The 13,028-nt window shown below is 33.9% G+C and overlaps 1 protein-coding gene across 8 annotated transcripts in view; it reads right to left on the bottom strand.

Annotated features, from left to right (window-relative positions):
- Nucleotides 1-12,774, bottom strand: part of ADAMTS6 (ADAM metallopeptidase with thrombospondin type 1 motif 6) — a 158,678-nt gene extending 145,904 nt beyond the window's left edge. For all 8 annotated transcript variants that reach the window (XR_014146734.1, XM_081825684.1, XM_081825686.1 and 5 more), the window contains exon 1: nt 12,671-12,774. Coding sequence is in view for 7 of the 8 variants with exons in the window: in XM_081825684.1 (XP_081681810.1) it covers nt 12,671-12,687 (17 nt within the window). In the remaining variant the exon portion in view is untranslated. The remainder of the gene's footprint in view (nt 1-12,670) is intronic.
- Nucleotides 12,775-13,028: the final 254 nt, after the last annotated feature.

The raw sequence follows: 13,028 nt of genomic DNA, 5'->3' as shown, positions 1-13,028 counted from the left end.
TGAAGGAAGGAATGAACAAAAAGATACAGAGATTGGAGAGAAAGAAATAAAATTGTCTTTGTTCACAGATAGATAGGTTGTCCAAAATTCCAAATAGACAAAAAACCTCCTGGAATGAATCCAAAAGTATAGCAAAGTCACAGAATGTGAGATTGAGTGTACAAAAGTCAATTGCTTCTCAATATACTATCAAAGAACAATTGTAAACCTCTTTTTTTTTTTTAAAGATTTTGTTTATTTTGAGATAGAGCTAGCAAGCAAGTGGGGGGGCGGACAGAGGAAGAGGTAGAGAGAGAATCTCAAGTAGACTCCATGCTGAGCAGGAGCCTGATATGGGGCTCAATCTCACGACCATGAGATCATGACCTGAGCTGAAATCAAGAGTCAGACACCTAACCAACTGAACCACCCAGGCATCCCTACCAAAGAACAATTGTAATTGGAAGTTTAAAATACAATACCATTTACAATAGTACCAAAAAAAAAAAAAAAAAACCCTAGCTATGTATCTAAGAAAATATGTACAAGATCCATATACAGAAAACCACAAAATGTGATGAGAGAAAGTGAAGATCCAAATATATGGAGAGATATTGTGTTCATGGAATGAAAGACTCAACATTGTTGATACTGAATACTGACACTGAATACTGAAGATGTCAATTCTTCCCAACTTAATTTCAAAATTCATTAAATCTCACTCAAAATCCCAGCAAGCTGTTTTTCATATACAGGCATACCTCAGATATATTGCAGGTTCCATTCCAAACCACCACAATAAAGAGAATGTGTATTATATTTAAAACTAAATACATAAATATGTATTACATATTTATAGAGTAAGTACAAGAATTATTATGTTTTAATGCTTAACACAAATATCAAACAAAAATTGAAACAATCTACTCAAGTATTAGGAAGTACTGAGTTAAAAAGTAATTATAGAGTTTTTCCCCAACTGCAGACATTACATAACCTAATAGTCTATTCCACATATACCTAGACATACACTCAAACATCATGTTCAAAATTTGATTTTAAAATTAAATTAGGCACTTCTAAATTTATTACACCTAATGCTTAAATCACAGACATTTCTCATGCTTGATGTCACAAAAAAAGGAATATTGCTATAAAAATTAAATAATTCAATAATTACTTTATCAATTCCCCAAGTGTTTAAAAATGATTATATGTTTTATTATATTAATGTAATATAATGTAATATAAAGATATTTTCTATATTAGTTCAGAATTCAATATTCACAGTAGCATCAAAAGTTAAGTATGATGTTAAATACAGAGAACAACTGATAGTTGCTAGAGTGGAGGGAGTTGGGGGTTGGGGGGCAAATTGAGTGAAAGGGGGAGAGAGATAAAGGTTTCCAGTAATGGAAAAGATAAGTCACAAGGATCAAAAGTACAGCATAGGAAATGTAATCAATGGTATAGTAATAGCATTGTATGGTGACAGATAGTAGCTACCCTTGTGGTGAGCACAGCATAATGTACAGACTTGTCAGATCACTATGTTGTGCCCCTGAAACCAAAGTAACATTGTATAAACTATATTTCAGTAAAAAAAGATACCAGTGAAATGTAAACACACACATACACAAAAAAGTTAAATATGATATTAATGCAAAAGACTAAGTATGCAGAGATAAATTGTGAGGTTTCCATTCCTTTTGGATTTAGTATTTAAAGAGCTGTTTTCCCACAGATAAAGACTGAGTATATAGTAGACACTGGAAACACAAAAATGAATAAATAATGGTCCTTACTCTCAAGGAGACAGGTGTTAAAAGAGTAGAGGATTCCTAACTGTCTTAAATATATTTACATTTTCATCCTGTCTAAATAGCACTACCAAAGCTTAAACTTTAAATGATTACTAGGTATTATTTATGCAGTTCTGGTCCTTCTGCTCTTTTCACTTTATGCCAGTTCTCTAGGACTTTACCTTTATGGATGAGATCCAAATTTATATATTTAGACCACACCTATCTCATTAATTTTAGACTTCTACATCTAATTGCCCTCTGTACATTTCTCCCTGGATGTCTTACAGGCTTAACCTAACATAAAAATAATTCATTACTCCTTCAATTAAACTGGTTGCACGTTTATTTCAGCAGGTGGTACTGACATGTCTCACTCACTAAGGCTGAAAGACGAGAGTAATCCTTAATTTTCCCTCCCTCATCACTCCTATTCAATCAAGCATCAAACCCGGCTAATTTTATCTCTTCAACATATCTTTAATCTGTGGCACCTGGGTGGCTCAGTCAGTTAAGCGTCTGCCTTCGGCTCAGGTCATGATCCCAGGGTCCTGGGATGGAGTCCCGCATCGGGCTCCTTGCTTCTCTCTCTGACAAATAAATAAATGAAATCTTTAAAAAAATAACTATATATCTTTAATCTATCCAAATGCCACCACCCAATTTCCAACCCTCATAATCTCTAGCCTGTAAATCAGGAATGTTTAGAAGCCATCCTAGAGCCAGAGGGTTTGTCTTCAACCCAAGCTTAACCATTTAATTTCTTTGTCTCATTTAATTCATCTGTATAATGGAGAAAATATTTATTATTGTGTGCACTGACTGTGCTTGTACTTCTGGAACATGACAATGACCCTCTAAAATAATATTACTAGTATTAATTTAGACACCTGCAGCAGCATGTTCTCCTCTGTGAAAGTCAAATCTCATGCAGTGTCTAGAGTGACCTAATCTAAAATGAAAATCTGACCATACTATCTCTATTAAAAATTACTCAGTGACTTTCCACTGTCCTAAGAGATAACACACAAGCTCTTTATTACATACATAAGGCCCTGTATCATCTACTTCTTATTTATCTCACCAGTTTCATTCACAACATCTTGTTTAGGCATTTCACCATCAAGCACCATTAAGCTCCAGGTAGTCATCATGATGCATCATGTTCCTTTATATTTCACGTGCCTTTGCTCAAAAAAATTGCCAATGGAGAATTTTAATCCAATGAAAATATCCTTTAAAAGTGAAGGTAAAATAAAAAATTTTCAGACAAATAAAAGTTCAGAGAATAAGTTGCCAGGAAAACTACATTTTAAGAAATATTAATGGGGGGCACCTGGGTGGCTCAGTTGTTAAGCGTCTGCCTTCGGTTTGGGTCATGATTCCAGGGTCCTGGGCTCGAGCCCTGCATCAGGTTCCCTGCTCTGCGGGAGGCCTGCTTTTCCCTCTCCCACTCCTCCTGCTTGTGTTCCCTCTCTCGCTGTGTCTCTCTCTGTCAAATAAATAAAATCTTAAAAAAAAAAAAAAGAAACACTAATGGAAGGTTTTCAGGGAGAAGGAACATAATAGATGAAAATATGGATTTACATGAAAGAATGAAAAAAGAACCAGAAATGGTATAAAATATGTATGTAAGTATAAAATATATTGTTTCTCATTTTTTAATTTTTCTAAAAAAAATTAACTGTCTAAAGCAAAAATAATAACAAGGACTTCTAGGATTTATAACATATGAAGAATCAAAATATATGACAACAATAACCAAAGGATGGGAGGAGGAAAATGAATTATATCTTATGTGACAAATGAAGTGCAACAATTTTATTTGGATATAAACTGATAAATTAAAGATCCACATTGTAAACTATAAGGCAACCACAATAGATAGATAAATAGATAGATAGATAGATAGATACATAGATACATAGATACATAGATAGATATAGATAGATAGATGATAGATAGATAAATGAGTATAGTTAATAAGCCGATAGTGAAGATAAAATGGCATATTTTAAAGTAATTAAGAGAAAATTGAAACAAAAATATAGGAAAAACTAGACAACAAGTGCTAGATTAATGACCAAAAACCACTAATTACATTAAATGTAAATGAACAAAAAAATACAATTAAAAAGTAGAAATAGTTAACTGGATTAACAAAGCAAAACCCAACTACAAGTTGTCCAAAAGAAATTCTCTTTAAATATAGACAGAAGTAAACTCATAGTAAAAGAATTAAAAAAAGATAGACCATGCAAACAATAAGATGAAAGCTAGGATCAGTATATTAATGACACAAAGTAAATTTCAGAAAAGTAATGTTAACAAGGATAAAAAGAGATATTTTATAATGGTAAAGAATCAACTAATCAAGAAGATATATTCTAGGGCACCTGGGTGGCTCAGTCATTAAGCGTCTGCCTTTGGCTCAGGTCATGATCCCAGGGTCCTGGGATCGAGCCCCGCATTGGGCTCCCTGCTCCGCGGGAAGCCTGCTTCTCCCTCTCCCACTCCCCCTTCTTGTGTTCCCTCTCTCGCTGTGTCTCTCTCTGTCAAATAAATAAATAAAATCTTTAAAAAAAAAAAAGAAGAAGATATATTCTAATTGTGAATGCATGTAATTATAAAATTTCAAAATGTATGAAGTAAAACTGAGCAATGAAAGGAGAAATGGACAAATCTATACATTGGTTGAGATTTTAAACTTCTCTATTAAAAATGGGTAGATCAACTATAAAGAAAAGCTGTTAGAATATAGGAGACTTAAACAACACTATCAAACAAATGGATCTAATTGAAAATGCTAGAACATCCCACCCAACAACAAATAACACTTTCTTTTCAAGGATGCAAAACACATTCACCAAGATAGAAAATATAATGGACTGTAAAGCAGGTTTCAATTAGAAGAATCAAAATAATGGAATATATTATTTGACCACAATCCAAGAAGAAATCACAAAAAAAATAGTGTTAACTAAATGAAAATGAAAATGCACAATAATGAAATGTCATATGCTGCTAAAAAAGAGCCCACAAAGAAATTTATAACTTTAGGTCTTATGAAAGATGGGAGATGTAAAATAAACGAACTAAGCTTCTACTTTAAAACAATAAAAAAAAAAAAAAGGAAATTAAACCTAAAGTAAGCATAAGAAAGGAAAAAAATAAAGAGCAGAACAATAAAATTTTTAAATGAGCATGCAATGGATAAAATCAATGAAATCAAAAAATTTTTGAAAGAAAACAATAGAATTTAAAAACTTAAAGCTATATTGATCAAGAAGAAAAGAAGTGACATTGGCAAGATGGCAAAATAGGTAATTCCTGACTTTAGTCCCCTTTACAGAAAAAGCAACTAGCAAATATCCATAAGTCAGACACCTTTGTGAAGATTTCAGAACTCAGGGATGAGGCAGATGCACCCCCTTAAACAACAACAACAACAAGAAAAACTACATTAGAGTGGTAAGAGGTACAGTTTTACTTTGACTATATCATCCTCTCAGGCCTTATGCAGCACTGCACCAAGTGGGTCCCCCTGAGCCTACAGTTTCTCCAGTGGAAAAAAGAGAGCCCAATATGTCATCCAGTTCCCCCAGCATTCCAGGACATTTACCAGGAGGACCACTTAGTTGTGTCATAGGGATCACGAGGGGAACCAGCTAAAGACAGAGAGAGAAAGGACACAAGCTTATAGCAATTAGCACTTCACATTCCTGCTAGACAGAGGTGGCCCCTTAGCAGAGATCCCAACCAGGTGGCTCAAGGCAAGTGCACATCTGAGCCAGTGGCCTCTTCTGGCCAGGCAACTTGATCAATAGTTCTGTTAGGTTTGGGTGTCTACCAGTTGGCCTGTCCCAGCCATGGACACATTCTAGAGACCCACCCACACAAGTAAGCAAGTCACTGGATCTGAGCACAACCTCCAGCACTGCTTGACCAGGAAGTCTGGACAGTGATGCCAGGCAGCCATGCAGCACATATGACAGGCAGCCCCAGCAAGAAAGCACATCAGTATCCCCACAACACAGCTGTCTGTGAAAGACTGGAAGAGGAAATGGCTTCCTCAAACTCACAGATACCAATGCAAAGATACAAAGATCACAAGGAATCAAGTAAATTTCTACAATCAAAGGATACTAATAAGCTCTAAGAACTAACCCTAAAGAAATAGAGATCTATGAACTGTATGACAAAAAACTCAGTAATTTTTTAAAGAAATTCAGTGAACTGTAGGAAAACACAGATAGATAAGTAAATGAAATTAGAATTAGACAAATAGGGCACCTGGGTGGCTCAGTCATTAAGCATCTGCCTTCAGCTCAGGTCATGATCCCAGGGTCCTGGGATCGAGTCCCACATCGGGCTCCCTCCTCGGGGGGAAGCCTGCTTCTCCCACTCCCACTCCCGCTGCTTGTGTTCCTGATCTTGCTATCTCTGTCTCTCTCAAATAAACAAATAAAATCTTTAAAAAAAAAAAAGAATTAGACAAATAATTCATGAACAAAATGACAAGTTCAACAACAAATAGAGTTAAAAAACAAACAAAAAACCCTGGAGCTAAAGAACACAATGACTAAAGAATTCAATAGAGAACTTCAATAGGAGACTGAACAAAGCAGAAGAAAGAACCAGCAAATTCAAAGAAAAGTCCACTGAAATCTCATCAGAAAAGAAAGAAAAAAAAGAAAAAGAGTGAAGAAAGCCTATGTGAATAACAGAATACTATTAAAAGAAACTACCTATACATTATTGGAGTCCCAAAAAGAGATAGCTGGAAGAAAAGGGCAGAAAGCTTATTTACAGAAATAATGGCTGAGGACTTCCCAAATCTGGGGAGAGATTTGACATCCAAGTTCATGACACTCTTAAGTGCCCAAGTAGTTTCAACTGAAAAATATCTATTCTGAGAAAAATTAAAATAAAACAGTCTAAAATCAAAGACAGAGAACTTTAAGAAGGGGAGCCTGGGTGGCTCAGTTGGTAGAGTGTCTGACTCATGATTTTGGCTCAGGTCACGATCTTATGGGTTCGCTCATCATGGAGTCTGCTTCTGATTCTCTGCCTCTCTCTCTCCCTCTGCCCCTTCCCTGGCTCACACTCACTCTCTCTCCCTAAAATAAATAAATAAATAAATAAAATAAAATCTTAAAAAAAAAAGCAGTAAGAAAAAAATTCCTCATACAAGGGAACCCCCATAGATTATCAGCAGATTCCTCAGGAGAAACCTTGCAACCAAAAGAGATTGGGATATGCTTAAAGTGCTGAAAGAAAAAAGAAACTGCCGGGGTGCCTGGGTGGCTCAGTCATTAAACGTCTGCCTTCGGCTCAGGTCATGATCGCAGGGTCCTGGGATCGAGCCCCACATTGGGCTCCCTGCTCCGCAGGAAGCCTGCTTCTCCCTCTCCCACTCCCCCTGCTTGTGTTCCCTCTCTCGCTGTGTCTCTCTCTGTCAAAAAAGAAAAAAAGAAAAAAGAAAAAAGAAAAAAGAAACTGCCAACCAGGAACATTTAACTTGGCAAAGCTGTCCTTCAGAAATGAAGGAGTAATAAAAAATTTCTAGGCCTAAAAAAGATGAAATAGTTCATCATCACTAGAAATAGAAATGCTTAAAGGAGTTCTTCAAATTGAAATGACAGGATGCTGGTAAGTAACATGAGAACACAATGAAAATATAAAACACACTGGTAAAGTATATAGACAAATTTAGAATATTACAATATTATAATATGATGGTATGTTAACTCTAGTATAAAGGTTAAAGAATAAAATATAAGTATAAAAATGACTATAGCTACAATAATTTTAATTGATATGCCATACAAAATATGTAAATTGTGATATAAAATGTAAAATATGGTGGGAAAATTATTAAAGGAGAGTTTTTGTATGTAATGGAAGTTAAGCTGTTATTATCTTACAACAAACTGTTATATCTATAATATGGTTTATGTAAAGGTCATGGTAATCACAAAGCAAAAACCTACCGTAGGTTCACAAAAGATAAATAAAAGAGAATCAAAACAAACCACCACAGAAAATATCCATTCACAAAGACAGCAAGAAAGAAAGGAACAAAGGGATTACAAAAGAGCCAGCAAACAAATAATAAGATGGCATTACTAAGTCCTCAGATATCAATTATTACTTTAAATGTAAATGGAATAAATTCTCTAATCAAAAAACATGGAGTGGCAAAATGGATAAAAAAATAAGACTGACCTATTCACTGCCTATAGGAGACTCATCTCAGCTTTAAGGAAAAAATAGGTGCAAAGTGAAGAGATGGAAAAAAATATTCCATGCAAATGTAAACCAAAAGAGAAGAGAGATAGCTAAACTTATACCAGACAAAACAGACTTTAACTCAAAAGCTGTAATAGGAGACAAAGTAATTCATATATAATCTTAAAGGGTCAATTTATAAAGAGGATATAACAATTATAAATATGTACACACCCAATATTGGATTCCCAAAATATGTAAAACAAATACAAACAGAACTAAAACAAGAAATAAACACAATATAATAATTGTTGGGGATTCTAATACCCCACTTTCAACAATACATCACTCAGACCGAAAATGAAGAAACATCTGACTGGAGCTACACTTTAGACACTATATAGATCTTTCTATCCAACATTTGCAGAATACACATTCTTCTCAAGCACCCACAAAACATTTACCAGGATAAATCACACAATAGGTCACAACACAAGTCTTAACAAATTTAAAAATATTGAATTTACAATAGCCAAATTATGGAAGCACCCCAGTGTCCATCAACAGATGAATGGATATAGATGTTATATATAAATAATATTCCATTCTGTGTGTGTGTGTGTATACATACCCACACAATGGAATATTATTTAGCCATAAAAAAGAATGAAATCTTGCCATTTGCAACAACATGGATGGAGCTAGAGAGTATAATGCTAAGCAAAGTAAATTAGTCAGAGAAAGACAAATACCATATAATTTCACTCATATGTGAAATTTAAAAAGCAAAATAAACAAGCAAAGGAAAAAAAGAGAGAGAGAGAGAAACCAAGAAATAGACTCTTAACTACAGAGAACAACTGATGGTTACCAGAAGGGAGGTGGGTGGGGGATGGGTGAAATAGGTGAAGGGGATTAAAGAGTACACTTATCATGATGAGCACTGAGTTATGTATAGAATTGCTGAATCACTATATTGTCACCTGAAACTAATATAACACTGTATGTTAAGTATACTGGAATTAAAATTAAGAACTTAATAAAAAATAATAATGCATATACAGTACATGGGCATACTAGTATGCCCATACCATTAACAAAAAAAACCCATAAAGGATGGAACAGAACAATTTGAATTTCAGTTATGATGGGATTGCTGGGTGTTGATATTCTTGAATTCTACACTTGGCACAAAGATAAACATTTGCTAAAATGAGTATGGATTATATTTATAATAATAACTGTACACCCTAAAATTTTTTTTTAAATACTGAAATCATTCCAAGACTCTTATCACCACAGTAGTATGATATGAAGAATCAACAGGAAAAAAGCAGGAAAATTCACAAAAACAGGGAAATTAAACAACACATTGCTGAACAATCAATGGGTCAAAGAAGGAATCAAAATATAATAAAAAACTACTTTGAGACAAACGTAAATGGAAAAACAACATACCAAACTTAGGATACTAGCAAAAGCAATTCTAAGAGGGAAGAGTATAGTGATCAATGCTGATATTACAAAAAAAGAAAGATCTCAAATAAATAATGTGATTTTGTGCCTCGAAGAACTAGAAAAAAAAAGAACAAAATAAGGCCAAATTTTGTAGGAAAAAATAACAAAGATCAGAAAAGAAATGAGTGAGAGAATAGAAAATCAATAGAAAAGATCAGTGAAATCAAGAGGTGCTTTTTTGAAAAGATAAGCCAAACTGACAAAACTTAGAGTAACTCGGAAAAAAAATTTAAATAAATATAGTCAGAAATGAAAGTAAAGACATTACAACTGATAGCACAGAAATACAGAAATCATAAGGGAAAATTACAAACAATGATACATTAACAAATTAAATAAGACAGAAGAAAAGGAAAAATTCCCAGAAACATAACCCACTAAGACTGAATCATGAAGAAATAGAAATTCTGAACAGATCATTAACAAGTAAGGAGATTGATCAGTAACCATAAAGCTCCCAAAAAAAGAAAAACCCAGGGACAGATAAATTCGTTGGTGAATTCTACTAAACATTTAAAGGATTAATGCCAATCCTTCTTAAACTCTTCCAAAAAACTGAAAAGAAACAAATATCCCCAAGTCTTTTACAAGGAACCAGCATTGCCCTGATAGCAAAGCCAGAATACATTCAAGACAAGAAAACTATAGGCCAATATCCCTGATGAATATAGATACAAAAATTTTCAACAAAATAATAGAAAAACGAGTTTAACAATACATTAAGATGATCACACATCATGATCAAGTAGGATTCATCCCTGAGATGCAAGGATGGCTCAACACATGCAAATCAGTAAGTGTGATACATCACATTAATAGAATGAAAAATAAAAATCATATGAGGATCTCAGTAGATAATGAAAAAGGATTTAACAAAATTCAACGTCCCTTCATTTTAAAAACTCTCAACAATGTGGGTGTATAGAAGCAACAAACCTCGACATCATAAAAGCCATATATGACCAGCCCACAGCTATATTATAATCAATGGTGAACTTTTAAGCTTTTCCTCTAAGATCAGGAAGAGTATCTAACCAAGAGTATCCTCCATAGTCCCACCTCTCCTAGTCAACATAGTAAGTCCTAGCCAGACCAATCAGGCAACAAAAAAAAATGAAAGGCATTCATTCAGAAAGGAAGAAGTAAAATTATCTCTGCTCAGAGATGACATGATCTTATATATAGAAAATCCAAAAGACTCCACCAAAAAATGGTTAGAACTAATAAACAAATTCAGTAAAGTGCAGACTACAAAAGTCAACATACAAAAATCAGTTGTGTTTCTATACACTAGAACTATGAACAATCTGAAAAAGAAATAAAATTATACCATATACAGTAGCATCAAAAACTATAAAATCATTAGAAATAAACTTAATCAGGAGCATCTGGCTGGCTGAGTCAGTAGAGTGTGTGACTCTTGACCTTGGGCTCCTGAGTTCAAGCCCTACATTCGGTGTATAGCTTACTTTAAAAAAATGTAATTAAATGAATTAATTTTTATATTTTAAATATTTTAAATATGAATTTTAAATAAAATTCATTTAATTACATTTTTTCAAGATTTTTATTTATTTATTTATTTGACAGAGAGCAAGAGAGCACAAGCTGGGAGAGTGGCAGAGGGAGAGGGAAAGGGAGAAGCAGGCTCCCCACTGAGCAGGAAGCCCAATGCAGGGCTCGATCCCAGGATCCCGGGATCATGACCTGAGTCGAAGGCAGACACTTAACTGACTAAGCCACCCAGGTGCCCCTAATTAAATTTTTTAAAAAAGAAATACATTTAATCCAAGAGGCAAAAGACCTGTATACTAAAGACAATAAGAAATTGATAAAAGAAATTGAAGAAGACAAATAAATTTGAAGATATCTCTTGCTAATGGATAGGAAGAGTTAATATCGTTAAAATGTTCAAACTACCCAAAACCATCTATAGGTTCAATACAAGTCCTAACAAAATTCCAATGACATTTTTCACAGAAATCCTAAAATTTGTATGAAATGACAAAAGACATAAGATTGCCAAAGCAATCTTGAAAAACAACAAAGCCAGTGGTATCACAAAACTGGAGGCAGTGGAACAGAATAGGAAACCCAGAAAGACACACACACACAGTCAACTAACATTTTAAAGGGGTGCCAATAATACTCAATGTGAAAAAGATAGTCTCTTCAATAAATGGTGATGGGAAAACTGGCCTGCAAAAAATATGAAATTGGGCCCATATCTTACACAACTCCTAAGAACTAACTCAAAATGAATTAAAGATTTAAGTGTAAGACCAGAAACCATAAAATTCCTGGAAGAAAATATAGGGGAAAAGGGTTCTCAGCATCACCAATCATCTGGGAAATGCAAATCAAAAGCACAATGAGATACCACGTCACACCTATCAGAATGGCAAATATAAAAAACAATAGATTACAAATGCCAGCAAGAATGTGGAGAAAAGGGAACCCTTGTTGATGGGAATGTAAATTGGTACAGTCACTATGGAAAACAGTATGGAGGTTCCTCAAAAAAGTACTAGTAGAACTACCATATGATCCAGAAATCCCACTTCTGGTTATACTGCCAAAGGAAATAAAACGACTATCTCAAATAGATATCTGCACCCTCATGTTCATTGGAGAATTATTCATAATAGTCACAATTTAGAAACAACTTAAGTGTCCATCAACGGATAAAGGGATAAAGAAAATGTGATATATAAATACACACACACACACTCTCTCTTTCTCTCTCTCTCTCTCAAATACTATTCAGTCATAAAAAGGAAGAAAATCCTGCCATTTGTTTCACTGAGGATGAACCTTGAGGGCATGAAATGAAAAAAGTAAGATCAAAGACAAATACTGTGTGATATCACTTACGTGTTATCTAAAAAAGCTGAACTCCTAGAAACAGTGAGTAGACTGGTGGTTGTCAGGGACTAGGGTATGAAGGAAATGGGGAGATATTTAAAGTGTACAAACTTCCAGTTATACAATGAATAAGTTCTGAAGGTCTCATGTAATGTGACTATAGTTAATAATACTGTATTATATACTTGAACGTTGCTAAGAGAGTGGATCTTGAATGTTCTCACCACACACACAAAAAAAGGGAATTATATGATGTGATGGATGTGTTAACTAACCTTATCATGGTAATCATTTCGCAATATATACGTGTATCAAATCATCACGTTGTACACCTTAAACTTATACAATGTTATATGTCAATTATATCTCAATAAAGCTGGAAAAAAAGAAAAAAGGAGAAAACACAAATTACAAATATCAAGAATGAATGGTCGAATATCATTATTTAAGACATTAAAAAAGACAATAAAAGAATATTATAATAAATTTGACAATTTAGTTGAAATATCTAAATACTTTGAAAGACATAATTAACAAAAAAACTCAAAAGATTTAAATAATGGGCTATCCTATATTTAATATAAAAACTGAATTATTAATCAACAATCTTCCCATAAAGAAAATTCCAGGCTC

This window comes from Leptonychotes weddellii, chromosome 7 (assembly GCF_054177405.1).
Source record: "Leptonychotes weddellii isolate Sample4059 chromosome 7, ASM5417740v2, whole genome shotgun sequence".
Taxonomy (NCBI): Eukaryota; Metazoa; Chordata; class Mammalia; order Carnivora; family Phocidae; genus Leptonychotes; species Leptonychotes weddellii.
This window is presented reverse-complemented; position numbering and strand designations above follow the sequence as displayed.